Genomic DNA, 22076 nt, shown 5'->3' on the forward strand with positions numbered 1-22076 from the left:
TTTTTGGCAATCAGAAATATGGGTTATGGGGCTGAAATGTAATGTCTTAAAATTAGTAACCTATGAGGCATTTGTAGCCTGGCAAAGAGTTTAATCAATCGTGTAAAAAAAAAATCTATATTCTTTTGTTGTCAGTATTTCTCCCACCTCCATGTGTTCTGATATATGCTCTAGAAGATAATTAAGGATAAGGAGGACATATAAAGGAATGATGAAAACAAAAGTAAATTGGAAATGGAAATCTGAAATGAGAAGCAACAAATGTTTACTTGCAAACTGCCTGAAAACAGACTATTGAGCACAGACAGGAACATACAAACTGAGTGCAAACATATGACAAATAAACATGTGACCTTCTGGTTTTATGTCAATGTGGTCTGAGAAATATTTAACATAGGCCTTTGTCTAAGCAGAGAAAATGCTCCATTACCTAGTGCAAACTCTGTGTACTGATCCATATTCCATACATTTTCCTTCTAAAGTAGCAACTACAACACTATTAAACTGTTCCCACCAGTTAGCAAAAACTTACGTACACTGTCAAAGCACAAAATCTTTTTGAAATTTTATATTCCAAAGAAACAAATTTAGGGGATTGAGTATGTATACGTAGGAGCTGAACTGATTCATAAGAAGATTTGGTTTGACTTGTCATCCATGCAGGCCACAAATCTCACCAGAGGTTCAGCAGCAGGACTATTATTAGAAGAATTGTGCAGGAGAAAGAAGGTAAATGGGGTAGTTCTTTTTGCCATTTGTGCAGTGTGGACAGAGCATGCATGGCAATTAAGTATCTCAGAGGACCAAGAAGGCATGGACTGTAATTTGTTGAACAATGAACTATACTAGTTGTTCAGATAAGTAAATAAATACATATATACATCATGTAAAAATAGAAATTATTTCTTAGAACAGCCTTCTAAATCCACATATATTAATAAATCACTTAGAAATCAGGTGACATGCATCTCAAAGAATTTTGGGAAAAGTTCTAATGAAAATAGGAAATATAACCAAGAGTACAGTTACCAGATTAAACAAGACTATGAAATAGATAAATATAATAAAAACTGAACAAAATTGGGTTATAGATAGATTTTTCTTAAATAAGAAAGTTGCCTTGGGATTTGTATAGCATTCAATATCTACTAGGTGTTTCAATGATTAATTTTATCAGTAAACCTCTCTTATGAAGGAGCAAACTAAAGCACTAAAGGATTAAGTGAATTTCTTAAGATCACATGAAAAGTTGGAGGAAGTGGTCTTGATCAATCCTTAGATATAATCATTTATTCATTAACACACTCAACAAACATTTGACTACCTAGTATGCTGGGCGCTGATGATAAAAAAGATAAAAATCTCCACTTTGAATAAGCTCACAGTCTAGTAGAAAAACTGCCAAGTAAGCAAGTAATTACACTACACTGTGATAAATCTTTTCATAGCAGCATAGTGCAGGTGCTCTGGGATAATCTAAATCTGTCTGAGTGAGAGCCAGGGAAAATTTCACAGAGGAATAGCAACTTTGGCCAAGTCCTAAAGGAAAAATAGGAAGTGGCCAGGTGACAAAAGAAGAAAGAGAGCAATGGGTTCAGAATGAATGAAAGCAAGGAAGCTTTTCATGTCAAGAGTTTATCATGAGCTGCAAGTAAAAGTACATGGCTAAAGATGGAGATAAAGTTCCAGAAATAGCAAAGGGCCATACAACTAAGGACCATACTTAAAAGAGTTCAGACCTTAGCTGTTAGGCAATGAAAAGCAACGGAAGGACTTCATGCCAGAGAGTGTCATAACCATGCTTCATTTATTAAAAGGAGTCTGTGGTAGCTCTGTGGAAGACAGCTTAAAGGAAAGAGGATAAAGCCAGATCCAGGGAAACTCATTAGGAAACTTATCCAACAGTCAAAGCAAAAAATAAGAGCCTAAATTAAGGCAGGAGAATAAAGTAGGAAGAACTATTTTTCCCTTATTCTTCAAGGTAGCTTCTATCAGGTCATGTTATAATCAGGTAGGTAATGTTATATATAATGAGAGGATGTTATAACACTGTTATTCGTATACTTAGAGTTACTCTGAGATCAAAAGACATCAATCATATCAACTGACCAAAGGGACATGATAATATAAGAAAAGTTCTAAAATATTTGGGATAAATTTCAGTAACAAGAATATTTTTATAATCTTAGTTTCAAGCTCTAGCAATTCTACATCAATTTATAGTAATAAATATTGAAGTAGAAGTAGAGAATGAGCATGGGATATGTAAACTAGTGAAACAATAGAGAATTTAAGGCATTGTTAGCAGTCCAAACCTCTGTAGACTCATTAACCTCTTGAAACTTGGAATAAAGTTCCTCAGTGCTTTTCACATTGATGAAAAACAAATTAGCAATAACAAAGCTAATTGAAAAATCACCACAAATAAAGTTGATGCAGTCATTTATCTTGAGACATAGAGACAAGAATCTCAACTGTGAACAGAATTCAGCAGAATACATAACAACATAGACAAGGATACAATGGTTATTGCCACCTTTTACCAAAACACAGCAATATAAAAACTCTACCTCGTGCCAGTCTTCGAGTTTGTTGTCAGAAAGATCTAGTTCCGACACATGAGCGCAGAAGGCGGCGATTTCTTTTTCGTCTCCTGCACAGGTTATTCCACAGCTGTTCAACACTAGTACACTTGGGAGGTTGAGGCGATCTGAATCACAGGGGACACAGAATACTTTCTACATTAGCCTAATTCTTGTCTATACACGTTCAGCCCCCAAGAAACAAAAATCAAACAGTGCAAAATTACACAAGGACCTGGAAAACACAGGATATAACGGGATCAAAGGGGACTGAATTCCAAGGCGAGAGACAGCCAAATACTGCCCAGAAGTACTGAACCAGTACCAACAAAGAAGTGCTCTAGGCTTTAACTCCTGGCAGGACTGTTTATCTCAATTACCTACAACAAAGCCATCATCCATGCTATCATCTTGTCATCTGAGCACGAGATCCATGACATTCACGTGTGGATTCCCACTACCTTCTTATTGGCCTCAATTCTTCCTTTTTAAAATTTAGTTCAAAAGTATTCTGGATAGCTCTTTTCTATCTGATGTGTATCTTTACCTTTTGCTATCTTTGAAAATTATCTCAAACCATTAGATATTTATCTGCTAAATCACTTCTGTTCTTCAAGTTCACATCATTCAAGAACTCTTCCTCACTTAATGGATCTTTTCAAAACTCTACAGTTTTCTCATATTTGTCTGTCAATTATTCCTGTTTCATATCCCTATAGAATTTGCCCCTTGTGAAAACTGGCCTTCTTTTTAAATATAATTATAATGGGAGAAAGTGTTTCAGAATCTTAAACTATTCAATGAATTTGGTCAGATTGAGCTAACACCTCTTTGACTATTACCTGGTTAAAAAAACACACGTGTCACTAAAATCACTCTTAATATCTCTACATAAAAGGATAAACATGAGAATTCAACCACTCTTTTGCCATTTGGTATAAAATAAGGACTCATGAAGGTAATATTTTATTAATGGAGGCCTCAAATTATATGGTTTTTCCACTTAGTATTTTTGGTATCACATTTCTCAGAATGGGAATGGATCCTGGGGAAAAAAAATAACCAAGTAAGAAATCCACTTCTCTCTGCCATTCTAGGTGACATAGATAAGATAGTTATTTGAAAAATAGCAAACACTTGGTAACCTTTGAATATAGAACCTAAAACCTTGATTCAATTTTAATCCCCCATAACTACAAAGATCTACTTCCAAGAGCTGTTCATTGCAACATCAAGCTAAAAGACAAAAGCAAAAATACACCTTGCACATTTCTAGTTACAGACCTTTGCTCACATCTAATCCCTCTCCTAGAATGTCTTTATCTCCTCTCTAATCAAATTCTACATTCTTGAAGGACTAGCTCAAATCTCACACCTTTGAACACTTTTCTGATCATATTAATTAACTCTCTTCTAAATTTCTTCCCCAATCATTGTGTCATTTACTTGGTGCAACATAAACTACCTTGTGTTATATCTTTGTAAATGTGAATGTCTTGTAATCCTTTTAGGCTGTAAAGTCCTTGAGGCCACAGGCCAGTCTCATAATATTTTTAGTACCCTCTAAGTTCCTTAAAAGAATATGCATTTGAAATATTATCATTCAATTATTATTCTTTGAGGACAACTAAAATGCCCCTTGGACAATCTGGAGAAAAACCAGTCCTGCCAGGTTCTTAAGGAAAACTGAAATCATAATGATGGGGAAATCACTGGCAAACAAAGCAATACTGTGATTTAGCTTCCTAAGTAAGCTCCAGTAAATAAATGTTTTAGGTCCTACCTTTCTTACCTTTCATAGGAGAGCCCTGAGGTGTGGCTGGGACATGGACTCCCATCCCAGGACCACGGCGGTAAGGAAAGTTTTCAGGACTGTATTTTTCACATAATACTTGCATAAAACTTCTTCCACTAGGTTGATCCATCTTTCTTTCCTAAAATGCTATAAGAAACCAAAAAATCATCAAAATTATTTATTTACTTCCGTAAGAAATTTATTGAAAACCAATTTATAAGGCACTAGACTAGGTAGGCATTGCAAGACATATAATACATGGTAACTGCCCCCCAGAAACTTACACTGTGGTGAGACCTTATGATTTAGAGAAGCTGTATATGCAGACAAATGACAGCAATAACAGTTCAGCATAAGATATTTGCTATAGAGCTGAAAAGTATTACGAGATTTAGAAAAGGAGGTGATCACTTCTGACCAAGGATAACAGAAAACTTTTGCTGGTGCATAGGATTCCTGTGGTTAAGTGACTGGAAAAAGGGCTAGAAAAGAAGTTACAGATTGAACACCAGGCTAAATAGTTTGGATGAATCCTTTAATATCTACCCCTCAAAATCCACTCTCTTCTTCTTCCAGGGTAAAGGAACCTTTAACTGTACACATGGCTACTAACATTTAGGAATGAGTATATGACTAAGTTCTAGCTGATGGGATAGAAATAAAGTATTCTGTGGCAGCTTTCAGGAATCATCCTTTAAAAATAGCCAGAGTGTGCCAGTTGCTCTCCTTCTTTGATTCTTCCTTCATTCTGTTCCTTAAAAAACTGATGCCACTGGACAAATGAGCCCAAGAAATATACCCTAAGGAAGGTGGAGCAAAGAGCTGATAGGAACCTGAGTCCCTGAGGACCTCATGGAACTGAGCTGCCATACTGATATATATCTCTGAAATTTTTGGTGAAAGATAATCTATTTTATTTAAGCCACTATTCTTTTCAACTTTTCCATTATTTACAACTGGACCTAGTCCTAACTAATACAGAATGTCATTTCTTTTGGTTCTGAGTTTGGGTAGAGTCTTTTCTGTTTAACCTCAGCTAAAGGTCCAAACATTCAGTAACTCCAGCATCTTCTCAGTACTCATGCATATGTTAAAACAGGTAATATTAAGTAACATGCTAACTTCTGACAGCCTGATAACCCATTGTCTTAAGGGGCTAGCCTATGCTCTGTATTCAATATTAATCAAAATATAGGAAACTATAATTGACCTCTGTATTTAAACTATAAGGTATCAGGCTATTTTATTTTATTAAAACAATCAGAAAAAGGAAGGAGGACACTGAGTACTCAAAGAAGGGATATCATGTGAAAAGGTATAGAATATACAATGGTATACATGAGTAAGCACAAGAGACCTGGTATTGCCATAGCACCATGCTCATGGAAGACACCATCAGGAGTCATCTAATGAGAAACCTCAGAGGAGATCTTGTATGCCACATTAAGAGGCTGAACCTTATCCTATAGGAAACAAGAAGATAAAAGGTTTTAGGGAAGGGAATTCAACAACAAATTTTGGGGGAGAACTTGCCCTGGCAATTACGTAACTGATGAATATGAAGCAAACAAGATTGCAGGCAGGGAAAAGAGTTAGGAAGATATTGCAAAAATATAGGAGAGAGAGGATGGGGACCAGAAGTGATACAGTGGTAGAAGAAATAGAAAGCAGTAGCGAATCCACTCTAGGAAGCAAGCTATTCAGAAATTACAGGGGCTGAGGGAGAAGCTGGAGTCAAGGCTGACTCCTAGGTTTCTAGTACAGGTGATCAGGTGACAGGAGATACCATTAACTAACAAGCCAACAGAGCCAGCTTTAAGGAAGAAAATGACGAATTCCACTTTATACATGTTCAATTTGATGTTCATTTTGATGCATGTATGGAATATCCAGGGAAACAGTCTAAAGTTGGGTGAGAAATGTGAACTAAATATGAAGATTTGGACATTATCAGGATACAGGAAATGTTGTATTTTTATATATATATATATATATATATATACACACACATATATATACTGTTCTTATTTAAGAACAGTAGAACAATAGACCTCTGGAGTCACTGATATTTAAGGGACAGGAAGAGGAAGCACAGTCATGAAGAAAAAGAAAAGAAACAACCAGAAAGTAGAGTATCTAGCCAACACTTTGAGAAGTTTTGATGAGAATGGAGAAGGAAGATGGAATGGTAAGATAGGCAGGAACAGAAGAGAGTAGGGAATTGGGGGAAATTGTCAAGACTTTTTCTCTTAAAATAGGAGAGAGCTGAACATGGTTATAGATTACAAGGAAGAAACCAACAGAGGTAGAGAGGTTGAAAATGACTACAGGTACTTTTCCTAGAAGAAGCCAGCAGGAAGGATCATTTAAAAGCTTCTGAGAGGGCTGTTTGATACTAGCCAGATAATGCTTCAAATTGTTTACCATTAGTGATGACATATTTATTTCACTATAGTTGCACTGGTTTACTTTTGCTTATTGGTTCAATTATACCAAATGTTAGGTATAACACTTCTCTTATGTGATTATCCTATCTTCACCATTAAATTATAAAGAGGAGTGGAACTGTGTAATTCTATTTCTTTCAGTATCAATTAATAACATCAGAGACAGTATAATATACATGGTAAGGGCTCGATAAATGTCGCTGAGTATTAAAATCACTAGCCTCCAGGTGCTGAGTAGAAAGGACAGAGAATTCAGGATGGAGGGTAGGTTTAAGCCCCACCCAGTTCTGACTACTTAATAGTTTTGTGCTGTCAGGCAGGTCAGTGTATCTCTCTGAGACTCAAATGTCTACCTTTATAAAATAAGATGTTAACATCTATACTACTTGGATTATAGGGTTGATGTAGAGCCCTAAAATATACAAATGCACTATTTGGATTACAGGGCTGTTGTAAAGCTCTAAAATATACAAATGTTATTAATTATAAGAGGAGGTTGTAGTAAGGTAGAAAGCACATTGACAGGAAATTTAGGCTCTCTCACTAGCTGGGTAAAACATAAGCTAGTTATCTAATCTCTCTCTACTTTAATTTTCTTACCTATGGATAGTCTAATCCTTCCTCTCAGGTCTGTAATAAGAATTTGAAAAAAGCATCAATATAAAAGTGGTTGTTAAACTTGGCCCATTTCCTAGATTACTGCTAGGACCATGTCTACTTGACTTTGTGAAGTCAGCTCACCAGTGCCCATACAGTACACGCTCACTGAGCACGTCTATCCACTGAACAAAAGTTTTATCTGTACAATTTACCAAAGGTTAGACTATGAAATATATTTCATACTGCATATATCATAAGTCACCTTGAAAATACAGGGTGCCCTCTGTTTAAGATTCTCATTTGTAAGCTTAAGGAAAGAGCCTGTTTTAGTACAAGATAGTTTCTTCTTTCTCTATACAGAGTGATAATTGCATAGCTGCTGCCCTCTATTCCAATGCTGACGGTGTCAAAATTGAACTGTACTGTGTTCATCTAGAGCTACAGGAACTTCAGGGTGAAAGGTTCTTTTTCAATGTAAAGTTCTCACCACCAACAGCAGACAACATAGAGCAGGTGCTATGCCACTAGCGACAGGCACCATAGCTCTTATCAAAGACCTGTCTCAAGCAGAATGCCAACAGGGTTTTTACAAATGTTTAACAAAAGTCAAAGAAGTTGCAATGCTATCTCCCATACAATCGGCAGTTCAAAAGAATAAAAAGTGTGTGGGCAAGGCAAAAAATGGTCAAATTTAAGTTGCATCTTTTATCTGGAGGCTTCAGAACCACCTAAACTCAAACCATTTAAATACATTTTACATTTATACACCATTTAAATATAAACTGAGGGATGGTAACATTAAAGACATATTCACGTTAAAACAAGTCTTACTAAGAAAGCAAATATGGGAACTTTTAAAGTTTTTCCTCATGATCCCATGCTTTAGTAATTCTTCCAAATGTCAGGATTTTTTTTTAATTCTTATTCTTTTTTTTTAAGATTGAAAAGCAACACCAGGCGCCTTCACTGGTCATTTTCCAGGATACTATTGGACTAGCTCTCCAGGAATGCAGATGGTATACACATTAATACATGGGTTTTGAATTAGAACATTAAGATTGCAAAATGGATTGGTAACATAAATCTACTCAAAATCTGTTGGGGCAGTTTGAGGAGGAACAGTAGGTGGGAAAGGAAGGCTGAAAACCAAACAGATTGAAAAATAAGGAAATACAGGATGGAAAAGATCTTTAACGAGAGCCTTTTAAAAGGGTTTTGGGGGGTGGGAGGATAATGTATGACATTCTGGAAATAACAGGGGTCAAATTGCATCAGACTACCTCTGCAGTAGGCAGAGTTCTAACGCATTAGTAAAACTGGTGTGAACTGGTGCTGAAAGCCAGGCAGCCAGGAATCTTGGGTGATGTTGCTTGGTTCGATTACCAAGTTGTAGAGCATGCCTGTGAAAATCTCAATTCCTTTGTGCCTCAAAATCCTGACTATAATATGCTCTCGTAAAGTGCTTGAGAAAAGTCAGGATAAAGCACGAGCTGAAGGATAAGGTGCTGAGGGCATGTTTGCCAAGTGGATTAATATCGGAACAGAACATCCAGTCACCTAAGTACCCTCAACTGCTATCAAACAATTTGTACTTTATGTTCCAAATAAAAGGGCCAGGTCAAAATTAGTATGAAATGCAACACAACTGAAAACAGAAAATAGACCAAGTATGACCACTAACACTGGAAGATATACAAGATATATCCTTATGCTAGTATGCAAGATCAGTATTTATTTCACAAAGAAACAATGTAGAGTACTAAGTATATACTTCATAAAGTGTGAATACTTCTAGTCTTACAACTTCCCAAAGATATAAATACTACTTCATAGAGTGTCAAAATATAAATTTTAAATCTTATAAAAATAAATTTATCTGCTTGTATATGCATAGATTATCTCCAAAAGGATAACATAGAAATGAGTAAAAGTAGTATCAACAGTTGACTTCAAAGAGAAGAAATGAGGAGAATAAGGATGGAAAGGAGGTTTGCTTTTCAGTGTTTACCCTTTTGCACTTGAACTCACCAGATGCACACATCATCTTTTCAAAATGTAAGATATTTTTAAGTAACTATCTAGGAATGGCCTAATAATTTGTCAAGAGCTTTTTAATTTCCTTATTTTCATGCATTTTTATTTTAAAAATTCCAAAATAGAATTTTTATATGTAGAATATACAACATTAGTACTAATTTTAAAAGGCATTGGAGAGTGAGGAAGTAAGAGAAATAAAATGGATGGCCAAACAGAAATAGATAGTTTCATTAAACAGCATTGGGGGAAAAAAGCAAGCAGAAACAAAACACACTGGAGCCTTTGAATTAAACTGCAATGAAACTAAGGGGAGGGACTGAGATGAAGGTGGGTAAACTGACAGGGCCAGAGCAGTGTTCTGCTCCTCTTTACCATGGTTTTAACAAGGGCAAAGCAAAAGCTCAACCATGCACAGAAGGGCTGGAAGAATACCCTCAGGCCTGCACGGTTTTCCTTCTTTTGCTAGTGAAGTTAAATGTGTTAATAAAAGTTACCCAAATCTCTCATCCAAATTACCCAAACTTTATCCAAATCATTCTGACTCTGGAGCCACAATCACACCACGAGGTGGTGATGTCTTGGGATCCTTGGGAGCTTCAGGCCTCCCTGTCACCTCTGACTATAGAGACTAACAAAGAAAAGAGGTATTTTTCTGCAAGAAGCCATTCCTGCAGGTTTCAAGTTAATGAAATAGTAGATAGTAGGGAACTGATTTACGCTTTTGAAAAAGAAATCATAATAATTCAAAATATGCATTAATTTAGGATGGGGCTAAATCTTCAAGAAGTTTTCATAAAAATGGAGAAAAGGAAAATACTCTTCAGTGGTTTAAAATTACTTTCCGTCATTTGACATGGACCCATTTATATACAAGTAATCAATCTTATCTATTCATCAGAGAGGGACAGAAAAAACTACACTCTAAAAGCTACCTGCCTATATTTTGCTACCAAATATTCGAAAACAAAACTTAGGTTAAACATTCTGGCCAAAGTCTCCACAATTTCACCTTTAGGTTCCTTTGGTCAGATGACATTTCATTCCAGTGATTTGTTCTCCACATTGCTACCTGTTTCCTTCACAAGACAATCTGAGAATGAGAATTTCCTTATCAATTATTTAGTAAAAAAGAGTCAACAAATGTATTTAGTTTTCTCTGCTTTTTTTGCACCTTACCAAATGATACCAATTAGGCTTACATGCCCATTCATTTATTTATAAAATGTGTGCCCTCATAGAGCTTAGTTTCATTTAGTCCAGTTCAACAGACATGTATCAGAAGCTAAATCTGTACCAAACTCTACACTCAACACTAAAGAAAGTGAGAATGAATAAAATCCAAACTCCACCCTCAGGGCATCCACAATCTAGATGAAAATACATGAGATAACACATACCTAAAATAAGTCAGACAGAAATAGTGACTTAAAACATAAGAAGTGATTAACTTTTGTGAGTATGATCAAGGAAGTATTAACAGATGAATCCTGAGCCATTATGAAGATTAGGGTACAAAGTGGAAGGAGTATATGAACAGGAGACCAGAAACACGGGTTTTCAGCAGTATTGCTAAAACATAAAATATGTGTGGTGGGGGGTGGGGGGGGGAGGCAGGAGATTTGACTGTAGAGGTGATGGTGGTCAGGTCATGATTGACCTTGTACAGGCTAGACTTTATCCTGCAGAGATACAAGAAAAATTTTGATAGATAACTGTGAATAGAGTATTAGGATGAGGGTTACTGATCTTTATGCAGAATACAGAGAGGTCAAAAATGAGAATTTTAAAAATCCCTAAAGGCATGGATAATTAGGAGTTTGTTCACCTTTGGGGTGACTGAACTTGCAGTAAAGTCAAGGGGGTAGAAACCATAGTATTTAGGGAGTTAAGTTAATAAGTAAGCAAGACAATGAGTACCTATCACACCTTTGAGAGGCTTAGACTATAAAGTGAAGCAATGAGACAGATGATGAAAACAACCAAGGTTAAGAGAGAGTTTTTTAAAAAAGGACATCCTGAGTTTGGGTGTGGGGGAGGTCAGCAATAACAAAACAAAGCCTGTGGAGGAACATCTAGATATTTTCAAAGAATGTTTTAGGATTACTAGTGTTCTCATTTTTGCAATTTTTTTTTAAACTCATTTAACTTTCATTTTGTGGACTCCTCTTCTAACCTCATCCCAGAAAGCTTTCTTTTTTGGAACAATTCCCCTCTGTATCCAAATTCTGCCAGATTCTTGGTTTTAGGTAGTTGCAATTTTTGTTTGTTTTCCAAATCAGTCTTTCTGAACCTTGGCATAAGTATATCCCCAATAAAACAGAATTACTCTAGGAGAGTACATGTGTGTGTGTTATATATTTTTCCCTCTAAGAAAGATTAAATAAATCAATGAATAAAGTTCTATTACTAAGCTTTTTCCTACATATTGCTTTAAAATACAATATTCATTCTGAATTTTTAAAAATTTCCTATTGAAAGCAAGCAAACAACAATGATGCCAAAACCAGTAACCCCCACCATGTAGTTTCCCTTTTTATTAGCAAAGCTAATCATGTAAAGAAGCATGAACAAAAGCTTTTCACATCTGAAGCATACTTAGAGGCACCGCCATACCAGGTGACTTTGGTCAACGGATTTAGCAAGCACATTAAGCCTAAGGATATACCTTATCGTGTATATCCTTCCAGACCATATTTCTGTGCTATGTAGGTATATATTTTTACACAAAGATTAAATTACTTTTAGACATATAATTTTATAACCTGCCTTTTTGCTAAAGAGCTCATGAAAAACTTTCCATGTCAATAAATACATACGTACATAATCATTTTTAAGGTTTATAAAGTATTGCATAAATAAACTTTTACAGCTGAAGTCATAAATGACAGCTATCTCTCCCATATAAATACTTCAGGGACATTGTCCAAGTCGGTGTAATTAGGGTGGATCTAATTTCATTTATCCTCAAGTTTTTATACGTGTGTATGATTCTATTTCAGTTACTGCCCCTAAGCATTATGTAATATATTTAAGTATATGCCTTCTTTGGATAAAAAGTAAGGAAAATAAACTAATTCTAATAAACTTTTAGAACTATTCTGTAGAATTACAGTTAGCCAATTCACTGACTTAACTTTTATCATTCCAAGTGCAAAACCTGAGTGTAGCTGATAATCCCTTATCATAATACACCATGCCACCATGATTTCACACCCTGCTAAGAACCACCCTATGTCACAAAGTCTCTTTTCTCAACTGTATACTGCACTACATTTAAGTGTAATAATGTGGCACAGCAACTTTTCCTGGTAGGAGATTTAAAAAAATATCCAACACTGTGAGGTGAAATGGGAATTTAGACTCCTGAACCTTCCTTGAATTATGCTATTAGTCGGGCACTGCTACCCTCTTCTAATACTACACATCTCTTTAAAAGCACCACAAACATTAAAATACCTATCCAGAATTCTTTATTTCATTGTATTAGTGACAAAGATATCTAAAACCATGACTCTATGCTATCACTGGGAAGTACAGCCTCGGAGCTGTCTATATTTTCTACTAAATACTATAGTGCATATAGGCATTTTAGATGTCCGACAAAGAGACTAAAGCTTTCTCATGTACAATTGCACATTAGCAAACATGACTGACTTTCATGCTTGTAGTCCACCGTATGTAAACACAGCACTTGGAATTTCTGATCCAAATGCACTACCCTAAGAATTTTATGATTTTGATGGTAAATTTGAGAGCAAAAAAATTTAAGAAAATACTGCTACTTAGACTGAAGTACCTGTTTGTGTGAAAATACTTCTAAATACTTCTTGCTTGATTTCCATAGTCTCTCATTGTCCAACAATGTTGGTTTAAGCCAACTGCCTATATCCCTATTAAATTAGGCATTCTGAAATACAGAACAAAACATTTTGCATACACATTCAGCAAACACAACAACAAAAAGGTTTAATGTTCACTAGACACGTCAACCACTTCCAAGAAGAGTTCCTCCCTCCCCATCCCCATCCACTGCCCCCAACTTCTTCATAAACAAATTTGCATCTACCCCTACCTTTTGATTAATATTTGGCCCAGATTCAATTTGGGAAAATTCCAAGGCTTTGAAGTTGCACTTACTCAAAGCAGGATTAGGTACATCCACTCTTGACCCGATGTTCCCAAACCAAGTGTCCTCACACTGAGATTAACAATCATTTTAAAGCCTAGTAATTTTCTACAACCACTCTCTGAAACATACAGACTAACTTATCTCTATTTACAGGATACAAAACTGAGACTTGCTCAGGTTTCTGTGGCCCTACCAGCATGCTAAGTCATGGTTTCTGTAGCCCTAATCTGTTGAGCCATTCCACCTTTACCAAAAAAGGAATATGTCATGTCAACAGTTTATAGCACCACACACAAATCATAGCAACATAATTTATTAAAATGTATGAAAACCATTACAGCCAAAATACTTTTTATAACATCAAAGTAACTGAACCAAAAAACTAAGCAACAGTACTCAACTTCTCCGTACTTCCAAAAAGCAATGAATATTTTTTCTTGAATAAATTTTCATCAGAAGGAAACTGTATGTGCACGTCCTCTTTCTGTCGTGAACAAACAAGTGTAAGGTCATTACTTAGCTGTTCGCAGAACAGATTACTCCTTTATCTATGCTCTTGAGCAGCTACAGAAGCTATCATGTTAAGGAAAAGCCTCATTAGGAATAGACTACTAGTTCATCACTCTGCAGCCTTCCAAAGGAATTTACAAACTACTCTGGGTAATAACCAGGGATTCCCAGAATGTTAAAACAGCAGCCATGCAGAAAGGTTATGAAAGGCATTAAAAATGACTTTCCATATTTAGTGCTATGGCAATATTGCCCAATGGTAATAAGTGCTGGTTCTGGAACTAGCCTGGCTAGATGTAAATCCCAACTGACTCCACTCCTCTGTGTGACTGTGGGCAAGTTACTTAAGTTTTCCAAGTCTCTCCACTTCCTCTTCCACAGGAAGGGGTAATAGTCCTTAACTCCTAGCTTATAGGGTTGCTGAGGAATGAATGAATGGAGATAATGCAGGTGAAAAGTGTTTAGCACAGTGTCTGGCACACAGAAAGCACTGAATAAATATTAGCTTACTATTACTTCTACTGCTATGGCCACCCCTACTACTACTACTACTACTACTACCATCACCACCCAGTGAACATGGTAGCATGAATACAGGGAGGAGGACTTACTTGCAATTTTTGTTAAATAGATTAGATCTAATTTGTTTAAGTCCCAGGACTAGGCTAATAAATGCCAATTAATTATTCAGCACAGTAAAAATATGTAGCATTTATAAAGCTATTCCTCCTTAACTGGAACATCTTGCCCTTACCTCTCCACCCATCTAAATTTTATGCATACTTCAACACTCTACTCAAAATATACTTCAGAAATGAAACCTTTTCAGATACCTCTTGCTATAATGACATTTCCTTTGAGCTGAGCTCACTGTATCTATTGACTAAAATATTCAGTGGGCCACTAATCAATCACATATTGGCATGTCACCTTTTCATTTTTGTCCCATATACCATTATTATTTAACTCATGCACAGTGATATAATTTTCATGTGTTTATATCCTATGCACTCAAACTGCATAGCTCTTGAGGGTAAGAACCATAGCCTAAGGCTTCTTTGTATCTATCATACACTGAAACCTTGCACATAATTGGCACCCAGTAAATGTGCTAATTGATAAGTTTTCTAATCACTTCTGATTGTACATATCAAATATATTTAATAAAACATGAAATCAAAGTACTTTATAAATAAAAATTATTCATAGCTACAGCTGCATACGTAATTATGTCTATTTCTCCATGGGGATCCCAAAAGTAAGAGGTGACATAATGGAGTAAAGACCAGTAGCAGAATCAGAAATACTTGCTACCTACCACAAGTTAAGTTCTTCTGCGAAAACCACACCCACAATAGATTTAATAATATATGATTTTTGTACCCCTACTATACCTTACAATTCATATGTAAGAGTTAATACTTCAGAATAATAGGCACTGCTCAGTAACTAAAGATGAATACATGTGTATTGTTGGTGGGAATATAAATGGTATAGCTGGTATGGAAAACAGTATGGCAGTTCCTCAAAAAATTAAACAGAATTACCATATGACCCAGCAATTCCAATTCTAGGTATATACCCAAAAGAACTGAAAGCATGAGTTGAACAGATTCGTACACCAATTTTCACAGCAGCATTATTCATCGTAGTCAAAAGATGGATGAATGGATAGAATGTGGTATATACATACGATGGAATGTTATTCAGCCTTAAAAAGAAAGAAAATTCTGACACATGCTATAACATGTATGAACCTTGAAGACATAATGCCAAATGAAGTCAGACACAAAAGAACAAATTGTGTATGACTCCACTTACATGAGGTACCTAGGGTGGTCAAATTCATTGAGACAGCAAGTAGAATGGCAGTTGTTAGGAGCTGCAGGGAAAGGGGACTGGGGAATTAATTAACGGGTACAGAATTTCAGTTTGGAAAAATGAAAAAGTTCTGGAGATAGATGGTAGCAATGGTTGCATAATAATGGGAATGTTCTTAATGCCACTGAACTGTAGACTTAACAATGGTTAAAAAGGTAAATTTTATGTTATGTATATTTTACTACAATAAAAATATTTTTAAAAATAAAAGAATGAAGTATAAGCTATATTAAAAAAGATGAATATAGGCCAAGTCCAAAATTTCTTGTTCTTACTCTCACAGCACACTTATCAAATTAATGCAGATAATTCACTAGAGGATCTTAAATCATAAGTGAGGGATAAAATAGCCAAGTCTCAATAAGTGCTTTTGTGGGAAATGTGATTTATGATGGATACAATCTTCATTTATCTTTTTCTTGGAATCCTTTACTAATGTTCACAAGAAAAAAATGTCACTGAATGAGGGACTAATAGAGTTAATATTTAAATTTCAACTTCCAAAGGATACTTGCCTTTATAAAACTTATGCTTTAAGTTATTAATAATGTCTATGAGAAAATATGATCCTCATAAGAGTTACAATAAAGGTTTAATAATTTAGACTTGTTTTCAACATTTTAAGAGTTGCAATCGTTTCCTAAAATTATTTGCTTCAAATATGTACCTATTAAATAAATAATACCATGATCATAAATATAATAAAAGTATTCTCAAAAAAGAAGTCTATTAAGGTAATGGCATCTGTCAATCAGAACACTTAGCATTTGAAAGATTCATTGCACTAAATTATTCTCTTAACATGTTACAAAGATATGTGTGTAGGTATGACAGGGAAAGGAAAGTGCTAAAGCTAATGGTTTTCTAAAAACTACCTTTCTCCCAGTATTTCACAGGTTGAGCCTCATTCTCCTTATTCATAAAGAATATCTATATCTGTATTTGCAAATTCACCTACTTGCTAAAATTTCTCACTCCCCCCATGAAAAAACATTTGTTACCCCAAAATAAATACTTGCAGCATTTTTGCAGTCCTTTGAAATACACACAGAGTGACAAAAAATTTGAGTTCTCAATGCCCATATTCCCAACTAAATTAGAACATGGTGACACTCTGCCTTCTTGTTTCAGCTCTCATTATGTAAACAAGTGTCCTTTTCATGGTCTTTTTAGTGCCAAGTTTTTCATATTTTTGTGCTTTTTGTTGGCAATTTTACTATTTAAAATGAACCCCAAGAGTAGTGTTGAAATGTTGTCTGGTGCTTCTGAAGCATAAGGAGGCTGTGATATGCCTTACGGAGAAAATGCATGAGTTAGATAGCCTCATTCAGACTTGAACTACAGTGCTGTTCACAGTGAATTCAATACTAATGAATCGATAATATATATTAAATAAGGTGTCTTTAAACACATATAAAACAAGATTATATATTGATCATTTGATGAAAATGTTATGACCAGAGGCTCGTAGGAACATAACCCTGTATTTCCCTGTAGGAGTAATGGCTCCATAGTCACCAATTCACTGTTTGTGGCAACTTTATGTAAAAAAAACTATGAGTAACAAGAATAGACTGTACTTTCTTAAGGAAAATAACTCTGAGGAAAGAAAAATAGACCAATGAACAGAGACCAGAAATAGGCCCATGTAATAGGCAGAAAGATCAGCAGGGAGGATTAAACTATTCAATAATTGGTGCTAGGACAGTGAATAACACTCTGGGGAAAAATGAAATTGAATCTTTATGACACAGAAAAAATTCAACTCCAGATGATATATGAGAGCAGATTTTATCTCCTTGAGAAGGAAAGTTATTTCTTCTAATCGGAAAAGAGCTTTCTGATCTTGATTTAGGAAATTATTTCATAAACAAAATATTTCAAAATCCATAAAGGAAAAGTTGACCAGTAAAAATGAAAAACTTTTGATCATCAAAAGACATTAAAAACATAAACAGACAAGCCAGAAACTGGAAAAAAAAAAAAGATACTTGCAACACACGTAACTAATAACAGAAAACTCTTAAAAACAGTAAGAAAAAGATAAACCCAATAGAAAAATGGACAAAAGACATGAATATTTAACGGAAGATAAAATTCAAAGGGCTAATAAATATATGTAAAAGATGCTCAAGTTCAATAATATTCAGAGAGATAAAAATTGAAATCTCAATGAGATATCATTTTACATAAATCAGCAAAACTTAAAAACTCTGACAGTAACAAGTGTTGGAGAAAACGTGGAAGAATAGAAACTCTTATATTGCTAGTGGGAGTATCAATTGGTACAAACACCTTGGAGAACAATTTATCTCTGTCTAGTAAAGCTGAAGATGAACATACCCTATAATGCAGCAATTCCACTTCTCAGTGTACAGTGTACAGGAACTTGTACACGTGTACCAGGAGACAAGTGTAAGAATGTCCCTAACAACAGCCTTGTTTGAAATTGCAAAAATTCTTGAGGGACAAGACCTTATACTTAAGAACAGGCAATTGGATAAATTACAATACATTCATAAAATGAAATGTTACACAGCAATGGAAATTAACAATTGATCGTTATGCCTGCAACATAATAACTTTTCAAAAACAATGTAGAATGGGTAAAATTAATCACAAGAACACAGGCAGTACAAGCCCATTTATACAAAATTCAAAACACTGGAAATTAAGCATCTTATTGTTAGGGCCACATAGACATGTGGTAAAAAACTGTAAAGAAAAGACACTGAATATTAAACACAAAATTCAGAATACTGGTATCCTTAGAGGATGGTATGATCCAGAAGAGGCACATGGGAGCAAAAACAGAACCCTAATTCCCTCTCCAAATCTGCTCCTCCTCCACTCATTCCCATCTCAGAAGTTATATTTGATTTTTCTCTTCCACTTACACCCCCGTGTAAATAATCAGCAAGACCTATCAACACGACATCCAAAACATCCCGATTCTGCTCAGCTCTTTCTATCTCTATATCTCTAGTTTGAGCCATCGTCAACCTCTCACCAAGACCGCTGCATTAGCCTCCACCCTGGTCTCTCTTGACTCTTGTACAATTCATTCTCCACAAAGCAGTGACGTGAGCTTTCAAAAATTTGAGTTGAATTCATGTCCTTTAATCTCTCCAATGGCTTCCTTTCACCTTTAAAGTAAAATCCAATCTCTTCATCATAGTCTTCAAGGCTTCATTTAATCTGATCTCTGCTTACCTCTCTAACCATATGTCCTTCCACTCTTCCTAGCCCAGTAGGCTTCAGCCTTTCTGGCTTTCTACCAATTGTCAAGGTAATTTCCCCTCATGGCCTTTGCATTTGCAAGGTTGCCCTTTTCCTGGCTCTTGGCAGAATTGCTTCATCTCAGCATTTAACTCTCAAATTTAAATACAAATGTCACCTTCTCAAAGAGGCTACTTCTGATCACCTCTGAAAATAGCACCACTGCCACCATCAATCGCTCATTATCACTTTCACCCTCTTTCATTCTTTACAGCACTTACCAAAACCATTAGTTTAGTTTCTGTTCTCCACTAGAACACAAGTCCCACAAAAGCAGGGATGGGTCAGTCTAGTTCGGTGTTACACAGAGCAGTACCTGGTACATGGCAACAAATATTTGTTGGACGAATGGAAAAGTAAATTTTACTTTGAACAGATATGAAGTAATACCTTCTAACAGTGAAATGAAAATCAAGTACACCAATGAGTATGGCCGAATAAGAAGAAATAAAAACTTTGAAAATCACTGGAAAAGCATTATCCCAAGAAAAGTTTTAGTTTAAACAATGCTTTTTGCAACAGTACTTGTTAGAGATCACATTCCTAAGGATGAATAAGGAATTAATAATTAAAGTTTCACACAGCCTTAAGATCCTGAGTGCAGGAAATGTGTCACCTGTTTAAATCTCCTGTTTTTAGAACAGCACTGTGATTAAAAGCATGGGCTTTGCTTAACTCTGAGTTTAATTATGACTCTGCTGTGCAACTTGAGGAAGTTACTTACCTCTCTAAGCCGGCTTCCTCATTCATAAAAAGAAGCTATCAATAGCTATTTCATAGGGTTATTGTGAAGATTAAATGAAATGTTTAAAGCATCTAGTTAAGTGCCTGGCATGTACTAAGTGGTAAATAAACTATAGTTATTGTTGTGAAAGCTTAGAGCAGGGAAGTCAGATAAATGGGTGAGCTGATATGAGTCAAATAACAAACATCCTCCCCTCAGCACAGGTGGACTAATTACCTACAACGTACTGGGAACATGTCAGGACCAAATCCTTTTCCCTCTGAGAAGACAAATGTACACAAAGGTACTAAGTATGGGCAAAACACTTCAAAACACTGAGGGAGTCACCATCTTCACTAAGGAGGTAAGTTACACAGAAAACCAAGTCTTACAAGAGAGTAGCAGGAATTCACTGGATGAAGAAGAAGGGGAAAGCATGTGGGCAGGCACAAATGCATTAAAGAGATGTGCGATAAAGCGAGAAATGTAGAGTAGATGCTGTGGTGTGTGTGTGGGAGGAGGGCTGGAAGATAAAGGACTGGTAGGGCCAGATGGTAAGAGGCTAAGGTCTTCCATTTAAAAGTTTGCACTTTATTCTTTGGGTAGTGGGGAAATAAAGGGGAAAAAATATAATGTGCTAATTTGACATCAAGTCTTCTAAATAGGACAGATAACTTTGTGACTTTAAACACCAGATAGATCCATGATTTGTTAGCCTAAAATGGAAAATATTTTAAGCCTGGATTCTTAAAACCATATAAGCAATGTGGTTATTAACGACAACTGACCTGAGAGACAGAGAGTACAACGATGGTCACCAGAGGCTGGAACAGTAGCGGGAAGGGGGAAAAAATGGCGATGGTTAATGGGTGCAAAAACACAGTTAGATAGTTAGATAGAATGAACAATATTTGATAGCACAACAAAGTGACTATTATCAACAATAAGTCAGGGTACACTTTAAAATAACTAAAACAGTGGAATTGGAATGTTCCTAACACAAAGAAATAAACATTTGAGGTGATGGATACTCCAATTACCCTGATTTGATTAACACACATTGGATGCTGAATCAAAACATCACATGTACCCTATAAGGATATACAACTATTACATACCCATAATAAAAAATTTAAATAAAAACAGTGACTAACCTGGAACCTATTCTTACAACCATGCTTCATTGCTATGATGATCAATGTTATGCTAGTCATCATGACAATAGCAGATGAAATCTATTGCAAGTTTACTATGTGCCATGTACTGTGTTTTACAGGTATTATCTCATTTAATTCTCAACAACACTCTTATAAGGGGCATTATTATCCCATTTTACAGATCAGAAAACCAAAGCAAGGAGAGGTTATGGTCATACAGCTAGTGAGTGGCGGAGCCAGGATGCAAATCTAGGCTGACTTCAAGGCTCTAAAATTAAACCAATCTGCTGAACTATGATATTGCTCAGTTCATTAACATCATTTGCTCAAAAATTATTTGTGTACCTACCATAATTTAAAGCATCATGCTAGGCCAGTGATTCTTTTAAAAATATTTTATTATTTGGAGTAATTCTTAACTTTTACTGTACAGAAAAATCATCCAAGCAGCTTGTGAAAATGCAGATTCCTAGGCTCCACCAGAGATTCTGAGTCGGTAAGTCTGCAGTGGAATTCAGGGAGCTGCATTTTTAACCATAAGTTCAGTCAATTCTGACTCACTTGGTCTATGAATCATGCATGCTCTGTAGACCCTGTGCTGGACATCCTAGAGATTCCAAAATATTTGAGCCTCCTGTCCTCAAGGTGTTTACAATCTAAGGGATAAAAATAAAGTATATAAACAATATATAGCAATATAAGAAAAGTAGACAGACAATACAAGCAAGAAAGAGGGGTCATCTAAAATGAAATGAGGAGTAGGATCTAATGAAGAAAAGGAACACATTTTGTGCAGAGACTCTCAGGGATAATCTTACACACAAAGGAAGGTATGATGAGTAACAGCCTCGGCAGGTAGAGGATCTGCATTTAGGAATGGAATAATGATGTCAGAAAAAAGGAGAGAGAAAGGCTCTAGAAGGCGCTAATTAAAC

At 35.7% G+C, this 22076-nt stretch overlaps 1 protein-coding gene across 3 annotated transcripts in view; it reads right to left on the bottom strand.

Moving 5' to 3' along the window:
• TBCEL (tubulin folding cofactor E like) overlaps positions 1–22076 on the bottom strand; it is a 68016-nt gene that overhangs the window by 42659 nt on the left and 3281 nt on the right. The window contains exons 1-3 of one of the 3 annotated variants that reach the window (XM_069470775.1): positions 19482–19552; positions 4375–4524; positions 2571–2710 (exon numbers count right to left, since the gene is read on the bottom strand). In XM_069470775.1, the coding sequence (XP_069326876.1) occupies positions 2571–2710; positions 4375–4507 (273 nt within the window). In that variant the 5' untranslated portion in view covers positions 4508–4524; positions 19482–19552. Of the gene's footprint in view, positions 1–2570; positions 2711–4374; positions 4525–10470; positions 10493–19481; positions 19553–22076 lie in introns of those variants that run through there. The other 2 variants (XM_069470776.1, XM_069470774.1) reach the window with 2 other exon arrangements.

Source organism: Eulemur rufifrons, chromosome 6, assembly GCF_041146395.1.
Source record: "Eulemur rufifrons isolate Redbay chromosome 6, OSU_ERuf_1, whole genome shotgun sequence".
Lineage (NCBI taxonomy): Eukaryota > Metazoa > Chordata > Mammalia > Primates > Lemuridae > Eulemur > Eulemur rufifrons.